At 34.5% G+C, this 19,772-nt stretch overlaps 1 protein-coding gene across 2 annotated transcripts; it reads right to left on the reverse strand.

Moving 5' to 3' along the window:
• Window positions 1–254: 254 nt before the first annotated feature.
• LOC100808614 (DDT domain-containing protein PTM) lies at window positions 255–7,610 on the reverse strand. Of its 2 annotated transcripts, none has more exons than XM_003539400.5 (9): window positions 6,610–7,610; window positions 5,382–6,029; window positions 4,051–5,197; window positions 3,635–3,917; window positions 3,045–3,169; window positions 2,479–2,936; window positions 2,338–2,366; window positions 1,551–2,033; window positions 255–1,472 (listed from the first exon to the last, which is right to left on the reverse strand). In XM_003539400.5, exons 1-9 carry the CDS (start codon window positions 7,374–7,376, stop codon window positions 571–573), a joined length of 4,842 nt encoding a protein of 1,613 aa, XP_003539448.1. In that variant the 5' UTR covers window positions 7,377–7,610; the 3' UTR covers window positions 255–570. The 2 variants fall into 2 exon arrangements, with proteins under 2 accessions (XP_003539448.1, XP_006592734.1); XM_006592671.4 differs by having other exon boundaries at window positions 3,045–3,172.
• Window positions 7,611–19,772: the final 12,162 nt, after the last annotated feature.

Genomic DNA, 19,772 nt, shown 5'->3' on the forward strand with positions numbered 1-19,772 from the left:
ATGACTTCTGATGGGGCCGGGGGGGGGGGGGGGGGGGGGGGGTCGGAGCTCACTAGGCATCTCACAGCTTGATATCTAAGATCCGAGGTGAAGGTTTCAATTTTGACCGACCTCCAAAAGAATGTGGTATCTAATCTATACAAATAATTGTGACAGATAAGCAACATAAAAAACTGCTTATCACCGATTATCGGAGCAAAATTCTATGAATCCTGCATTAGAAGTGGGGATTGGGGGGAATGCAACTAGGGGAGTAAAAACCAATATGGTTCCAGAGCATTCAACTATACTGTGTCCAAGTCATCATTTACTCAAACACTATCTATCAGTTGCAGGAAAGCCGCAATTATTTGAGCGGTAACTAAATTCATAGAAACCTGCAGATGCCAATTAAACTCTGAAATATACCTGAACCAATCAATGCACGCATACTGAGCCAACTTGTATGATTAATGCTGAAATCGAGAGTCAGTTTGTATGCTATCACCATTCCCGGCAATTACCATATCTCTCACCACCACCACACCCAAGAGAACTCTCACTAAACAACAGGATGACAAACAAAATCTGCTATCGCCATTCCCGGCAATCACCACATCTCCAACTACCAAGCCGAGATGGTGATTCAACCCAAGGTGAACAATGGCTGTGAATCCTAATCCCACAAATCTGACAAGAGAGATCAGGGGCCAGTTCCTTTTGTGAACATAGCCGACAATTATTAACATTTCCTTGTAACGAATTTGTAGATCCACAGTTGGATGCTAAATTAACAGTCCCACAATCTCCAGGTACACCTAATCTACAAGAATTTTTCAAATACCCTAAGTCCCCAGATGCATTAGCTTCCTCAAATTGACTATTATCGTCTGTGTGGAGCAGTTCAGTCAGAGAGAAGTAGGTATTAGGTTCAAAATCCACCAATGCATCAAATTTAACAATTTCGGAGTTATTCAGAAGATTGCAGTCAGCAGAGCCATATTCTACAGGTGATAAATCTTTTACAGATTTGGACACCATTTCATTTTCATTGCTTGTTGAAAACTCAGCATGAAGATTACCTCTAAAAGAACCATTGTTCTCCCTCCCACGTTTAGGTAATTTCAGAAGCCCTGGCCCAGAGACAGTATTACCTGCAACATCTGCATTTAACTGGGGTTCTGTAATGAGCTCAACACTTGAAAGGGAGAACAACAGAGGATCATTGTCTTGTCTAGAGACATCCCCTGCAGGATAGATAGGAGTTGCAGGCTCACATGTTCTCGTGTCAATAGGTGTACCAGAATCAGAATCTGCCCCAAAGTGCTCTTTCCTTGAAGCCCTTGTGAGTAACTTCTTGCCCTCTTGCATCTTATACAAATCAGAGTAAGGACACACAGGTGACTTTATCCTGCGACACTTGCAACATTTGAAGCCCAGCACATCAAAAAGTTTGGATTCTTCAAGTTCAACGGCTTCAGCATGATACCAATCTGTAAAACTCAGAATTAGATAAATAAAGGGTGAGCAGTTGAAATTGTTATCATTTATTAACTGAATAAAAAACTTACGTTTGCATGTTTCACAGCAAATATACATTAGATCAGATCTATATGGTTTATGGCACAAGCGACAAACAGGATCCAATTGAGGCAGGCCTGAACCTCCCTTTAAAAGAATGTTCTTGAGCCTGAAATCAAAGCCTGTATCTTCATTATTCTTCTTTTTCCATATAACACCCCAAGAACAACTTCTGCTACGGCCTTTTGTTTCCAAAGGGAAATCAGAAGCAACTAGTTTCATGTCAAGTCGACTATTCTTTGTCCTAGTAGAAATCAATCCTTGACCATCACATTTAGGCCTTGGCCCCTTCAGAACTGCCAAAGTGCTACGTTCTTGTCCTTGTAAGAGTAAGGGACTAGTTGGAGATTCATTACAGGACTCTTTTTGAGTAAGTAATTTGGCATGATGACATTGTTTGCATGTGGCCAAGAACTCAACTTCTTCACATGTAGAGACTGTTGAACTCACGGAACAACCCGTGTGACAATAACCTATTGCCCACATGAAATAAAACATTAAACCGAGATATGTACAAAGTCAAACAAAATTGAAGGGCAAGATACAAAGTACAAAATACAAACCAAATAAACCCCATACCCCATACTAAAAAAATTGTATGATTTAAAAACCCTTGCAAAGGGGGTAGATTCTTTATCTACGGGTATTTGTGTGTATTTATTCAACGGTATTCATTTTATGAGAAACTGAAAAGATCTCATTTCAAAAAAAAAAAAAAAAACTTCAAGACAGCATACTAAAGTAAGTGAAAGGATGATGGATCATGCAAGGGGTTACCTTGACAGGCACTGCACTTGAGAGCATTCCTGAAATTAAACCAAGAGAAAAATTGCGGCCTTAGAAAGAACTGGCGAGAGAAAAAGGAAGGAATAGCACATAAACACATGAACAAAACAGTAACCAAGTAAAAGTCATTACCCAACTAAAACAACCAGCTGACATACAGAGCATGATAACATGTCCAATTTGTCTCTCTTGCAGGTAAGGTAAAAAAATATGTCCTTGTAGGTAGCTTTCAACCGCCTTTTGTGCACATGAGATGTAATATGCAGGTACTCTTTTTCAGATAGTACTTTTCCATTGCGTAATTCGTACTCTTTTACCAAATATAAAGGAATACGTGTTTCAGAAAACCAATATTTTTCCATCCCTTCAGGACCTTGCTCTATTTCAACATTTTTCATTACCCGAGAAGGAAGATGTTTCTGGCTTCCAAAGGCTACTCTGTATAAAATTTTGCCCTCTGCAATTTTTTTATCACGAATATTTGCATTCCTAAAAGCAGAAGCTTCAGTATCTTGACCTTTCACATCCTGGAGGTTATGCTCAGGACGAATCAGATCACTCCATCTGATATGAAAATCTAGATATCGGACCTGATGCAAATAATCAAATATCCTCAAGTTATTGCAAAATCCAACATGCTGGTGCAAAAAAAAATGCTAATGCAGAAAACAAAACTATTATAATAAATAAGAGGAAACCTGAAGTGCCAGCTGAGATGCATTCCTACTCATTTGAACTGCAGCTCTCCAAACTAGCTGTCTGCTTCTTTTAGGAATCTCAGAGCCATCAGCATAGAATATACCCGAAATTTTCCTCAAACCACCTGCTGCCCATAACAGTCAGTGATTGTGCTTTAATTCCCATACAAATTTAAATTACTTCAAAACAATTGGCAAATAGTTGTCAGCAGGTAGGGGAGGACAGGATGGCAATCAAATAAAACTACATAGCAGGATTTGTAGATGCAACTCAATTATATCAATTTCAAGTTTGATATACACTATTTCTTGAACTCCTGGTTTTTGACTTGAAATCTCATGGTAAATAAATATTAATTTTATGTAATATTTATTGTTTTAATATATTAATACATTCAAAAATTAACAATGATTTATAATTATATTTAAACAATAAAATTTTAAAGAGAAAATGATCAATTGGGTGTGACTTGGGAAAAGGTTTTCTATTTCTTCATGGTTAATCAATAATTGATTAAACATGCATCAAACCAATTTAGCTAATAATCTACTTCCAGTTAGGAATGGTATACGATTTACTTAAAGAATACCTTGGCGGGCTCCTTTTCTGACCATGGATTTTGGCAAAACAGCTTTCTGAAATACAGATTTGGTAAATTTCCCGCCATGCCACCATGCAAAATTTTCCTGACAACCACCAGCTGTAACTTTATTGATAGATAACTGTTTCTTACGCCTCCCACAAGTTGCACGTTTCTGTGTTGTTCCAAGAGTACATGCAGCACTTTGCATTGTAGAAAATTCAGCCAACCAATCATCCATCAACTTAACCCAGTCCCCACAAAAAGCAATTGTTCGAATGTTCTCCTCAAGCTGAAAATGACAATTTCATTAACCAATGAAATAATTTACAAATCTGCACATTTAACAAGTGCAACAAATGCAAGCAATAGTCCAGACATTAAAAATTAATAAATCTCCTTGATTCAAAATAACAATCACTCACTTTGAGTAAAAGGGGCTTTATATCACTAAATGATTTAGCTCGTTCCACCTGTTTACGCCAATGCTTTCTATACCATTCACTTAGAAAGGGCCCAACTATTAAACCATGCAAACTTTCCTCCATATATATAACATATGTAGCAATGCTAGGGATGATTCCTTCTCCACTCCTTACAGGAGCAAAACCAGAAAGGATTTTCATTGCACTTTTGGTGGCACTTATAGCAGCATGATTTAACATGCATCCTTTCTTGCTTGAAACAGGGGCTTTACAAGAAATGCACCATCCACACCTCTCTCTTGGAACCTCCACAAGCTTCTTTTCGGAACTCGGCCAAAAAAAGCGTGAAGCTGTTTGGGAGAATGCTTTTGCTAGCAAATAAGTGTTTCCAGATGTAGCTTTCCCCAAGTTGCCAGACACATGACCCTCTGATCTAGAATCCTCTGAAGAAAGAACGGCCAGGTTAGCAGCAGCAGATGCAGCAAAATCACCGTGCATATAGTAATTAATATATGACTGTGGTTTATAGGAGCAACCCATGTACACAAAATCATTAATTAAACTGCTTTTGCACTTTCCAAAACCAGATTGGTCACCTTTAGTTTGCAAAGACAAATTCATAGGCAACCCTATATCATTAGCGTCCCCATAATTACTAAATTGGCTGCTTACCAAGGAGCACTTGGCAGGGCTTACTGCAGCTGACCTATTAACATAATTTCGGCACTTTGGGTCAGACTGATGGTTAGTTGAAACAGACGAATCCATTGCAGTTTCCTCGTGAAGCTTCAGATTCACAGTAGTTCTTGCATTGCCACTGCTTCCAGGAGCAGGACTTCGAGTTGTAACCAATGAAGCATCAAGAGATGGCACCAAATTATCACTACAAATCCCATTCCCAAACGTTAAACTGTAGTCTGCCTTCACCGAACTAACAGCTTTATGCTCTTCTTCAATCATAGGAGGAAGTTTACTGACACAGAGGGGTAAGAAGTTTTCTGAAATATTCCAATATTCTAACATTGCCATGCAAATACCATTGTATACAGGTCTATGTTGTTCGGATGCATAAAGGACTTGGAGAACTCTAGGAATATCATTCTGATTGTAGTATTTAAGACAAAAGTCATCACTTTTGACATTGAGTCTGCAGTCATAAAAGATCACAAAATCAAAACTCAGTTTCAAGTGCATCTATAGTGAGAACTGATCATGATAGCAAAAAGGAAAACAGATAAATAAAAAACTAAAGCACAAATTCAAAGTAGCACCAGGATTATCTAGCATAACAAATGAAGTGGAAGAAACACAAAAAAAGAAGTTAAACATACACCAGTAAGTGGTCACAAGTACCCATGAAAACTTGCCCATACAAATCTTTTCCAAATACTTCAGCCCCTTTAAGTGATGTCCCCCGTGCAATTGTAGGCCCAATCAAATTTATTTTGCACTCTGGACAATACCATGCCCCTTCTGGTATATGCATCTTCATCACACCAATACACCTTGAATGATAAACAGCAGGACAACCATCACAACAAAGCAAGGTCCCATCCATGCCACATAAGCGACATTCATCTCCATTTCCATCAACATCACCATCATCCTCCGCATTCAATTCTGAAACATACTTCTTAGTTTCAGCATCCTTGCAGGCAGTAGTTTTGGAATATCTTGGATGGACTCTTCTAGGCCCATTTTCAGCAGGAAGGCTATCTTCATTATCATAATTGATCCCAACCTCTGATTCTTCACGCATGTTCATTTCAGCTTTTAGCTCCTCAGACGCCAAAACTTCATCACAGAGAATTTGCAATATTGTCAATTTCCTACTTGCAGGCAATAAATAATACTCGCCATAAAAGATTTCATCATAAAATCCTTTCCACTCAGGTCCTTTTGTGTATCCAAAAATTGCTAAATACTGAAACACAAAAACAGGCCAAGTCAAAGCATCAAGCAAACTCCAATCACTGCACCTGAAAAAGAAATTACATATTCCAATTAATATCTTTTTCTAATATAAAAAAAATCTCATAAATAGAACAGCACTGGGGCATATTAAAAGAATGCTACAATTAGGTGAAGATAACAGATGTAATGTCCTCTATAAAAATTAGTCAACGGATTAAACAACACATTTAGTTGCTTCGAAATTGTTCTACAACACTCAACCTACTCATCAAAAGCACGCAAAACATGCCTCCAGTGCTTTTAGACTCTAAACAATAAGGCAGCCATGTGCTCCACAGAGCTCCCAAGAATGAAAACTGAAGATGGCAACATAATAGAACAGTTTGTACTTTTCCACCAGTCAAATCAAATCCAACAAGACACATACTAATACATAGAATTACCACACTACGGTCTATAACACGGTAAGCATGATCAAAGACAAATGAGATAAAGCTGCAGTAGCAGTAAAACTCAGATAACAAGAGTGAAATCTAATTCTATTCAGAAAACAGTACCAAAAAAACTTAATTGCATCCAAATTTTTGTCCAAAAACTAAATCAAATGCAAAAAAATATATTAAAAACAGTAAGAGAAGTAAGCACCTAAGGCATTTTGTTGCAGGCCGCGAGCCATCTGGTGAAATATTTTCAAGGTGACGTTTCAAAATATGCATCAGCGAAACATGAATTGCATCGAGCAACGTGTTAGAAACTTTACAGTTCAGAGCACCGACAAACTCATCCAAAGTAAATGGACTCAGAAACAGGCGAATGCTAAACGATCTTAAAAATCCGTAAACCGAAAAGAGATTCAAAACGCACGGTTCCGGCACTCCAATTGTTCCGGAAGACGGCGGCAGCGTAAGCGGCGGCGGTATCTGCGTTTCTGGCATTTCGGAACCGGAACTTGAATCCCTAGCCTCACCGAACGACTCATCATCATCCGTCTTAGCTCGTTCCTCCTCGTTCTCAACCGATAATTCACCTTGCAATTCGCTCGAACCTTTCTCCGGTTCCTCTGCAGCGATCTTCGGCAACACCGATTCCTCCAATTCAACCTTCCTCCGAATCAAATCGTCGTCGAAATAACTATCAAGGAGAAGTATCCTACGAATCTCGCTGCTATCTAAATCCTCGAAACCGCCACTCTCGTACACGACTCTGTACAATCCACTCGCGTAACGCGCGACTTTGCCGAGAAGAACCGTGTTTCTGCGGAACTCTTTCAGCACGTATCGTCCAACCAATGCAATTGGCATCATCTTCTTCGCCTCGGGAAGAGTTTTCGCGTCGCCGGTGACGGTTGCGTCGTCTTCTCTCCTCCGTTTGCGCGGGCGGCCCCTGGATCTCACGACGGGAGGTTCTTCCATCGTCGAATCCGAAGGAGAAGGAAGAGTCTCTCTGTAGTTTTTCAGAGAGATTTTGGAGTTTGCCAAAAGGTTTAGGGTTTGCTGAGATCGTGCTGAGTTTATAGAGAGTGCGGGGGGTTGGGTGAGGATTGAGGGGGAGAGGTTAGGGTTGGGTGAGATAAAAGGGGGGAGGGAAAATTTTGCTAGTGATGGCGAAGAGGTTTGTTGTGTTATCACTCGTGCGCCCGAGTTGCCGATTCCACTCTGGCGAGTCAATTGCACGTTGTTTTATTTTATTTTTAGTATTCAATTTTCAAATCGTACTTGTCTTCCTATGGATTGCAAAAAATATTATTTTAATAATTTTTTTTAATGGGGCGGAATGGTATTTTATAAGTATATAATTATTTTGAATAAATTTTTTATTTTTTTATTTTTTATCGTCTAGAAAATAAAAAGATGTTTCTTTTGTTCTTTCTTTAACAATTTTTTATCATAGTATTCCAAAAAAATAATTAAAAATCACGCAAAATAATAATAGAATTTACATGAGCTAAAATAGCATTTGACAAAAATTGAGGAACATTCTCAAAAATTCTTAATTGTCTATCTAGATCTAGACCAAAATTGACAAACTTATTAGCTACTTGATGACCCTCCTTAAGAGAATGGAACCAAACAAAGCTTCCTCTTTGTCCCTCTAAAGCCTTGATATTTCAAACCACACTAGAACACGGGTGAAATGAAGGGCAATTGTGGTTCATAAACAAAATAGTGACACAGGAATCAAATTCCACCATGAATTGCTTGAACCCTCTACTACGTGCAATTTGGATTCCAAGCATAATAGCCTAGAGGTCTGTAATTACAACTAAACAACAGTTAATATCAACAGTAAAAGAGGAGTTGACTTTACCATTAGAATCCCTGAGAACTCTACCAGTAGTGACCTTCTTCATGTCTCTATTGATTGAACCATCAATATTGAGTTTGAATTGACCATTTGGGGGCTTACTCCAACTAATGTTTTTTTTTTACCCAAAACTATACCTTCATTGGGGGCAATAGATTCCATATAGTTCATACTTGATGCCACTACATCAACTTTGCCTATAATCTAGCCTGTTATCACATTTGGTTGAATTTGAAAATTCTCAAATATCGTTTTGTTTTGACACAACCACATAATATCCAAGGCAACACCAAATACATGATTCCAAATTTTGCCCATAACCAAAACATTAGATTTCACATTACTTACTATTCATTGCTTGAAATCATTTGCAAAAAAAGTTAAAGTGCATATTATGAGGAATTAACATGTATCCGATAGCTTTGGCCCCATGACACCATCTAAGAATGTGATATAATATCTATGCCACAATTTTGACTAGAAGCATCAACCGTGAGGTGTTTGGCTTTGCGAACTTAATTAGATAAGAGAATATTAGTTAGGATTTTCCATAACAACATCTTTATTCTTTCTGGACCTCACCAACTCCACACCAGCTTGTAATCCGTATTTTGGTTCAAATTATCAGAGTCCATGACAGACTTAAAGGCTATTCCCATGCTGAAATTTTTGTTTGCAGATCCTTTTCCAAGAAACTTGATCAGGTCCATTAGCTAACCTCAAAGGAGGAATGGCTAGTATTTGGCCAATGATTTCAGTATTTTGAGAAAAGAATTAAAATGTTGAAATTCCCACATACCATGATCATCAACATACTGAGAGACCACACTAACACTCTGATGAGAAGGTATTGTAGTCAAGGCCCAGATGTTGAAGCTTACCACCACCAAGGATCCAAGAATGGGAGAATAAAATATGAGTATTGTCTTGACTCAAGTCTTCTTTGCCACCCAACATTATGGGAGAATAAAATATGAGTATTGTCTTGGCTCATTTTTTTACCAGAGCTCCTACAAAAAAAAAATCAAGAATACCTGAAATAATTTCTGCCTAATCCTTTGAAGCTTCTGCCAAAATAATCAAGTCATCAGCTTAAGAGCCATCGGTTTCCATATCTTATTATCCACAACAATCTAGATTAAGTGAAAAATCTTTCTATACAAAGCACAAAGAGGTAGGGTGAAATGGGATCACCTTGTCTTACTCCCTTCACGAGTTTAAACTCCTCAAGGGTTTCATTGTTCCACAACATTCTTATTTTAGGGGATGAAATACAATGTCAGATAATATTAACAAAATTAGCAGGGCAACCAACATCCATCAAAGTGTCATTGACAAACCTCTAATTAAGCCTATCATAGGTTTTCTCTAAATCGATTTTAATCGCCATCCAAATTTTCACCCATTTCTTGTTCCTCGTAGAATGGAACATTTATTGTGCAATCACTATATTATCCATACTTTGACAAATGGGAATGAAACTGCACTAGCAAGGCCCTACAAGCTTTCTTATCCAAGGAGGCAACCGATGAGCAAGAATCTTTGTGATGACCTTGTAGGACACATTACAAAGATCAATAAATCTAAAGTTATTTCGTCTTCACCATATGATCAACCTTCAGAATAAGAGTGATCAATGTCTCATTGATCTCTTTAATCAAGTATGACTCCTTAAACATTCTCCGCACCATAGCCTAAAGAACTTCTCCCACAATCTCCCATTGATAGCCTGGAATCCATCTAGGCTCGATGCTTTGAATGTTTTCATACTTCCGATGATCTGACGCTTTGAATGCCCTCGTACTTCTAATGATCTTATGAACTTTGTGGCAAGAAACCGAATTGCCTAGAGAAGCCAAAGTAGAATTATCTTGAGCTGGAAATAAACCTATAACACCCATTAGAAAATAATCTAAAGTTTCAGCAAACAATGTTTTATAGAATTTAGTAACCATTTGTTTCAATAAAACAGGATTGGTTACCCAACTCCCATCTTCATCTTGTATCATATCCACCTTATTCCTTTGTCTTCTAATAATTGTATTCCATGAAAATGGCTTGAATTTTGGTCCCTAAGTACTAGCCATTTAGACCTAGACTTTTGGAACCACAAAATTTCTTCCTCCATTAACATAGTCTCGTACTCTTTCCACATACTCTACATCAAATCAACCAAGTACCCAAAATAACCATAGCCCATCCTTCTGTTTAAACTATCCAGCTTCCTAATCAATCTTTTCTTTCTAGCAAATATATTACCAAAGACCTCCTTGTTCCATCTTTGGAGGTTCTTGAGAAACTTGCTCATAAGAACATTCCAAGAGATGGAAGGATCATAATTGTTGGTAAATATTTGTTTTAATTTAAAATTTATAAATATATTAATTCTATTTTATAAAATAAAATATTTATTTTAGATTTTCTTACTATTTTGTTTTAATGAGTCAACTAGTTTGTTATGTTTGTTGTAACAACTGTAGGTTGGTTTTCCAACGGTCATATTTCCAACGGTCATATTTTGTTGTTGCAAAATGTCTATATATTATCTTTCCTCCTTTCTACAAACATGACAGAGCTACAGTCTCATCCCTTTCTCCCAAAGTTTTCTATTTCTTTTCTTATAAAATAATTTATTTTTTGAGAGTAAGAGCATTGGTGTTCATAAGGTTTGAGGATCCTTTCGCTGCACACGATCGGAACCAACGGGTTGTCGTATCTTGGGAGAGAAGCGCAATCAGAATTTCTTACCCGTGCAGTGGGGGCGTTTTCTCTCTAAGGATAGCGTTTACGCGCTTCAACCCAGGCTATATCTTTCTTCCCTTAATTTTTTTTCTTGTGCTTATTGTATGTGATAATGCATTATTCATGTGCTGTCAATTAAATTTAATTTGTTACTGTTATTTTGTTATTTAATTCAAGACTGTGCATCTTCTTCATATTTATTTTTCCTTCATTTTTTATTTTATCTTTCCAACAGTCTTAGAGAGAAAATTAGTCATCACTTTCTTCTTGCATAGTCTTTTCTGTAGTAGCATTTTATTTTATCAAAATATCTGTCATGAATATGATTGACTCCCCTTTTAGTAAGTCTGAAAAATTAATGGATGAAGACACAATGTATTATGCTTTATTAAAAATGTTTTATTATATTATTTCATTTCCTTAAATTTTACATTAGTGAGAGATTGTTGAAAAATATTTTCTTATAATTTGAAATTTAAAATATATTTTCTTTATTAATGATGGTTTTGAAGAAAAAATGCTTTTAGAATTAGTTTGTGTGAAAAACTAAAAGCATACTTCTAATTTCATTCCTATATGATTAGAAAAGTATCTTTTACTTGGTCAAATGATCCTGTGAACACAAGTCTTTAAAATCAGGACATTTGTTGTTTGGTTTTTAATTTTTATTGTTTAACGTTATTATAACTACTGCAAGTATTTTGTTGTTACATGTTGACTGATTGTCTCTTTATTTATAACTCATTGATGAAAGATAAGCCTGTGAAAATATAACACACAAAAATAATAAAATAAACACTTTGGTGAAACTTTATATTTTGCATGTCGTATTCTTAAAAGAGTACCTTATAAACAAACAAAAAAAAAATCTTTATGAGCTATGGAGAAAAAGAGAACCAAATTTGAAATATCTTAAAGTGTGGGGGTGTCTAGTAAAGGTTAATATCCCTATTAATGAGAAAAGAAAAATTGAAAAAAAATGTTAATTGTATTTTGTTGGATATTTTTTATATAGTACTACTTATAGATTCTTAGTTGTTAATTCAGAAGTGACTAAAAATTATAATGTTACTATTATGTAATCTAGAGATGTCACTTTCTTTGAAAATCTTTTTCCTTAAAAAAATAAATTGTTAAATCTTTATATGGTTTGAAACAAGCCCCAAAGCAATGACACACAAGTTTGATCAAGTTATTCTTTCGTATGATTTTCAAATTAATGATAGTGATAAATGTGTGTATGTGAAACAATTTAATAATAATGAACGTATCATTTTGTGTTTGTATCAGGATAACATATTGATATTTGGTAGTAAATGAATTTCATAAATGATGTGAAGTTTTTCTTGTCTAAAAATTTTGATATGAAAGACCTTGGTTGTGTAGATGTGATTTTGGGTATTAAGCTTATAAAAAAAAATGATGGTATGATTTTTTACCCAATCTTATTATGTTGAAAAGCTATATATTAAAGAAGTTTAATTATTTTGATGTGAAACATGTTTCTACTCCTTATGACTCATCCATCAAGTTAAAGAAAAATTTGAGTAAAGGATTTTCTTCACATAAATATTTTCAAAGTATTGATTCTTTATTGCATTTGACAAACTTCTCTAGGCCTCACATTGCATATGCAGTTGGTAGATTAGGAAGGTATACTAATAATCCTGATCATTCTCATTGGATTGCATTAGAAAGAGTTTTTAGATACTTAAAAGGAATCATCAATTATGGCATTCATTATACATGTTTTCCTACAGTAATTGAGGGGTTTAGTGATGCAAATTGGATTTCTGATTCTGATGAAACAAAATCAACAAGTGGTTATGTTTTTACTTTAGCTGGTGGTGCAGTATCATGGAAATCTGCTAAACAAACTATTATTTCACGTTCTACTATGGAAGCATAAATTATTGATTTAGATACTGCTACTAGTGAGGCTGAGTTTCTTAAAAATTTGTTATGTGATCTACCATTGTTGAATAAGCTTATACCTCCAATACCAATGCATTGTGATAGTCAAATTGCTATATCTAAAGTGACTAGCAAAATTTTAATGAAAAAAGAAGACACTTAAGAGTGAGACATAAGTCTATAAGAAATTTAATTTCTCATGTTGTCATTTCTCTTGACTTTGTCAGGTCAGAAAATAATATTGCGGATCCGCTTACAAAAAGGTTGACATGTCAACAAGTATTTGAGTCATCGAGGGGAATGAGATTAAAGCCCATTATTTAGTTACAACAATGGACACCCGTCTCTGTGTGATTGGTGATCCCATGAATGGAGTTCAACGGGTAACAACGAAATTGTTTGTTGACTAAAGTACACCAAAATGAAATTTGGCGGAGTTGTTCCGTTTCTCATTCCTATGACGAGGTGTATTATAAATTGTGGCAATATTAAGGTTGAGGTATTTATATATGTGTATTTTTGGTAAAAAAAAATACCTCTTAATGAATCCGATGACAATTATTGTAAAGGTGGGGGTCACAACCCACTCTTTGAGGATTCACCTAGTGAGTGTGGTGGTGGGGCCGCCACTGTGAGATATAGGCTAATCTCTAAGTGACACTCACGAAACAAGATACAAGCGCAAGGCCGTGTAACGCGCTACCACTGATTAGAACCTAATTGAACACCAATATTGTAGGGGTTGTGTACTAAAGTCCGGTTAAAGAATATGTAGTTCAAGACAATCAAGTCACTACATTTTTCTCGGATGGAAGTTCATAAACACTAGGTATAAGACTCAAACCCGGAAGGTTCCTTATACCGAAATACAATATTACATGTTCTTTCTCTTATGTTTTTATACAAATTATCTTTTAAAAAATATACTTTAAAATTTTAAATTATGTGGGGGAATGTTGGTAAATATTTGTGTTTTAATTTAAAATTTATAAATATATTAATTCTATTTTATAAAATAAAATATTTATTTTAGATTTTCTTAATATTTTGTTTTAATGAGTCAACTAGTTTGTTATGTTTGTTGTAACAACTGTAGGTTGGTTTTCCAACGGTCATATTTTGTTGTTGCAAAATGTCTATATATTATCTTTCCTCCTTTCTACAAACATGACAGAGCTACAGTCTCATCCCTTTCTCCCAAAGTTTTCTATTTCTTTTCTTATAAAATAATTTATTTCTTGAGAGTAAGAGCATTGGTGTTCATAAGGTTTGAGGATCCTTTCGCTGCACACGATCGGAACCAACGGGTTGTCGTATCTTGGGAGAGGAGCGCAATCAGAATTTCTTACCCGTGCTGGGGGCGTTTTCTCTCTAAGGATAGCGTTTACGCGCTTCAACCCAGGCTATATCTTTCTTCCCTTAATTTTTTTTCTTGTGCTTATTGTATGTGATAATGCATTATTCATGTGCTGTCAATTAAATTTAATTTGTTACTGTTATTTTGTTATTTAATTCAAGACTGTGCATCTTCTTCATATTTATTTTTCCTTCATTTTTTATTTTATTTTTCCAACAATAATAAGCTCTAAAAAATCTTTGGAAGCCAGAATGAGTGATCCATGAATATAAAAGGATGATTTTTCTGACTTTGACCCCTATTCACCTCCAATTTCAAAAGTAATGGTCTATGACCAAATTGGTATGGAGGCAAATGAACAACATAAGCTTCCTAAAACAACATTTTCCACTGAATATTCATCAACTGGGGATTCAATCTTTTCTCCAAGTTACCCTTCTTCCAGGTGAAGGGGTAACCTTGAAACCCTGCATCAATAACATCATAATATTCTGCCAGAAGTTTAAATCCAAGAATCCCCTGCAATGAGGGATTATCAGTGCCACTAATCCTTACTTATGCAAGATTGAATTGAATTCTCTTATAACTACCTAAGGTCAATCAATTTCTAAAGATAATTTCCTCAACCCTTCCTAATTGGGTTGCCTTTGCTGGAAATGAGGACTATTGTACACAATAGTAAGAAACCAATCTGCAGACTTTTTCCATCTGACCTTTTTGTGAACATAGTATTCAGTGTTTTTCATAATTTGGACTTTCCAAATGTTGGAATCCTAAATACACCAAATGCCTCCAGAATGCCCATAAGCTTCCTCAACGCAAGAACTATCTAGGAGAATCCTTTTAATGGTTTTATCAACCTTAAAACCATTGGAATGGGTTTCTAACAAGCAAATAAAAAATGTAGAGTAATCCCTTCTTATATCTCAAATTTGAGATGTAAAGCCTTTATTCGACGTTCTCCTATAGTTCCAAGTCACAAAATTCATAATAACATTATTACTTGTGGCCTCAAGTGGCCTAGGAATAACTTCATTGACCTCAACAGTGACATATGTCTCCATATCGGCATTACCCCTTTCAATCTCTTTCGGATCCTCCAACTTGAAAACAAAACCAAAAGAATTAGGAGTTTCACCTTGGGACACATGCTAATGTTGAGCTTAAGCAAGACAAATTGTCTTCTCATTTGGCAACAAGACATTCTTCTCAAGCACATGGTTGCAGATATTGGTGGCACTTATGAATGCCTCCCCTGTTTTTTGCAGAGCCTATATTAATCTTAACTCCTCCTCCTTGTTGTCTTTTTTTCCTTCTAAATTCTCATGAGACATCTCCTTATCCCTTTCTTGGCCAATAACCACACTCCTTTTTTTCTAAGAAGATTTCAACTTCAAATTGGTGCTGAGTTTTTTTGTTCCCTAGGGTGTTTTTGGTTCCTTTGACTTAAGGCCCACATTACTAGTAATAGTAAACTTTAATTTGGCAACGCCATTAACTTTCAACTTCTGTCCCCTTTGTTTTTATTTTTTTGGTCCACATGACCACGAGGCCCATTGTTGCTATCAGGTTTCGACCCATTTTTAAAATGAGGGCAAAAATCCTTCATTCTACCTTGTTTAATACTTCCATGTGTTTCTTCAGATTCCATATCACGTTCCTTATTAAGTATTTCAAAACGTGAACCTGAGGTAACCCCTCATTTCTCACCAAAAAACCCTAAGGAACTAGGAATAAAATCTATCCCCACATTTTTGAATCCTCTTTTTCCTTGATTCTTCCTCGTATTTATTTTAACTAGAAGCCAATACCCATAAATGTTATCTGCCTTATTATGATTGCCATTCGTAACATCCATAATTGAATTTGCATGATTGGAATCAGTTACATCTTTCTCATTTAATGTCATATTCTCCACACCTTGCACTGGTAGCTCAACCCTAACCGAAGGAACTACACCAACCTTAGCCCCATCATTACCACTCACCTTCTCCTCCAGGGCCACCTTCTTCTCTAGACAAGCATCCTCCTTATAACCATACTTCCTACAACAAAAGTAAATGGAGTATAATCCTTCGTATTATAGGCTTAAAAGGTATCCTCGGGCAATAATAATCTTGGGTTGAAGGGGTTTATGCAGATCCAATCCCTCACATATAAGAGCAAACTGACCTCTAACTTAGATAGGCATCACTCTATCACTTTAACATCTCACCCAGTGTTGTTCCAATGCTCCATAAAAACTGATCATTAAACAACTTACTGGGTAAATCAGGAATTCTAATCCAAACTAGTAACCTCCTACCAATATTAGGGTTTGTCAAGAAGAACGATCGCCATATTTGGACAAGAATATAGTGATAGACAATCATCCAAGGACCCTCCATAAAAGGCATGTTTATAGTCCTCATTTGATGTAAATAGCACCCGAAGTAATTTTTTGGAACATCTATAATCTTGATGGAACCTTTACGAGCTCATACACAATTCAATTTGGCCTCCAACATCATATATCCCACTCGCTTCCCTAACACAATCACCATGAGAAACCCCTTCCAAGGCTTGCACCAATATGAAAATTCTTCATCAAAGATAGGCACCTCCTGGAATCATTTTGTACCCTCCTTAAAAATGGGAGGAGGTGAGATCTCCTTATTAGGAGTACCAAAACATCTTCCATCAAAGGAGAGAAAGGAATAATCCTTTCATGCAACAAAAGCTTGTTCTTATATGGTTAATTCACCTCTTTAATGCAACCTTCAACCTCCTCACCCTTCTTGTAAATGCCTCATTCATCATCATTAGATTTACGTTTGACTTTTTTTTAGTGCTTTTAAGAAGTTCATCATCTTCTTTAGAAGCCCTAACAGAGCTCTTTCTCCCACACTCCATCCACACAAAAAATATTGATTAATTTTTTATCCTTTGATAACTTTCTAAACTTACGTGACTTATCTTGGTAATCTTGATACTAAAAACTATTAGTGGTAATAGATTTGATGAATTTTATATTTGATATAAATAAAATTATAGAACAAAGAAATCAGACTTTTCAAACAAACATAAAAAAGTGTTTCAATCTAAGCACATGATTTTTCTATTTATTTTATAAAAATTATAATGAATAGATATTTTTTTATGTATAAAATATATATTTAAATTTCTGATAAATAATTTATATATGGTACTTTATAAAAAATGAAATTCAATTATAAATAAAGATGAAAACGATAATAGGAAGAGATAAATGAATTAGAATAAAAGAGATAAATAAATAAAAAAAATAAGTAGAGATAAAAAGAAAAAAATTGAGATAGTAAAAAAATTGTGTTAGTTGTTAAATCAAATTAAATTTAAAGTTAAATTATGAAGTACTTTGAAAAGGAAAAAATATTAAAAAAATTATGTTTAATATATGAGATACATGGATCAATGAAGGTAAAAAAAAACTTATAAAAATATTCTTATTTAAGATTTTTTTTGAAACGTTCTCGTTGAAAAATGATTCTTAGAAATGCTCTCATTAAATATTTAGATTTAAAATATATGAGTAGATATTAAAACATGTCATATGCTATGAATCAAAATTCAAAATTTGAAGAACAAAATTTTGTTTGTTACATTTTTTTCATAAAAGAGTAACTTTTTTTTGTGAATATAATTATTTTTACAATGTTTCCGTGCATTTATATCAATTTTTCAAATAAATGAATTAGCAAAAAAAAGAGATAAATGATTAAAAAAATAAATAAATAAATAAAGATAAAAGGATAATAATTTGAGATAGTAAAAAAATTGAGTTATTTGTTAAATCATGTTAAATTTAAAACTTTAATGTTTTTTCCTTTCAAAGTACTTAATAACTTATGATTGTAATTATGTTTTAAATTATTTTGAAAATCTGGGAATATAGAGGATCCATTTAGATTAAAAAGAGAAAAAAAAAATAGGATGACATGCAAAGAAATGTGTTGGAAAGTATTTTGGAGGATGATGTGGACATTGACAACCTTGGATTTTGCACTTTGAATTGGTGAAAAGTGAAAACAAACAAATATTCTTACATGAATGGAGATATATTGACTCTTCATGTGTTTATTGAATCATATGAGTTTACATTCAGTATAGGAGGTTGAGTCCTTGGTTAATTTCATAGTTCCTAAAATCTCATTATATTTGAAGCTTTGATTTGCACTTAAAATTGACTAAAATCTCATATTATAAATGTTAACAATTTGCAATCTAAAATAGATAAAGTGAAAAAGATTGAATCATATGTGTAAACCTAATTCCTTTTTTTTTTTTTTTGCATTTTGCTTGCAATATCATGATATTGAGTGCTAATGGTGTGTTTAAATTTTTAGAATTGTCTAGTTTAACTTTAACTAATGTTGGGATTGCTAGTGTTTTTTAAGGTAATATTTTCAAGTTAGTTTGTGATTAGATTTACTTTTCACCCTCTTTGTAATTTTTGTTATTATGTTTATTCCTTGAAATTATTTAGAAAGATTGCATACGTTTAGAACAAAAGATCGGAAGCAACAAAAATGAGAGCAAACATATAATAACATATTCAAAATTGTAACCAAGCATTGCCTATTGGTTCTATTCATGATTCATAACTAGAAAGTTTCTTTGGTCCCTTGCTAATCCAAGCATGTGCTTTTTTGAGTTTTATACAATCTTTTGAACTTGATGATAATTATTTTGAATTATTCATGAGTTATCTTAAACATTACAAATAAGTGATAAATATATTGTAAATGTTATAAAATTAGTTACAATATTTAAACAAAAGGTTATGAGTTAAAAAGATGATGATTGACATTCTCTGTTCAGTGATGTTTCATTATTTTGTGAAAACACACACACAACATATTGTCATTTTAAGTATGAATGACATATTTCAAATACAAGGATGGTCAAGGTGCGAAATGGAACAAGCTTATGATCTATATCACCATTAAGTGGTTGATCGACAACTACAAGAGTTGAATAATTATTTTATAACAAAATTGTGTTGCTTCTATATGTAATATGCTTAAGTTAAAGAGATTCATTCCTACATTAGATAAGGAGGAATTGATATGTTTTGCTCAATTTTATTCATTAGAACTTCCTTTCGTTGAATTTTGGATCTTGATAGTAAACTTATAAATTATTTGATAGATGTATGTTCTGACAATATGTGACACCCTCTACCTCAACATGTATATAAATGGGAAAAATATATATAAAACATGGAATTTAATTAAATCAATTTTATCCAATAAAATCGTAAGTAAATCCACGTGGGTAAAAGATTCACATTCATTTCACTATTACCAAATAAAACTTCTCAGAAACATTTTTGACTCAAAACAAAGCCGTTCAAGTTTATAAAAAAAAAACTCAAGTTAAGCAGCAAAATCAAGTAAAGTAAAATGGCATGTTTGGAACATCATGCAATTATAAATAAATTCATGTCATAATGTCACATCCTATAAGATCA

This window comes from Glycine max, chromosome 12, assembly GCF_000004515.6.
Source record: "Glycine max cultivar Williams 82 chromosome 12, Glycine_max_v4.0, whole genome shotgun sequence".
Classification (NCBI taxonomy): domain Eukaryota; kingdom Viridiplantae; phylum Streptophyta; class Magnoliopsida; order Fabales; family Fabaceae; genus Glycine; species Glycine max.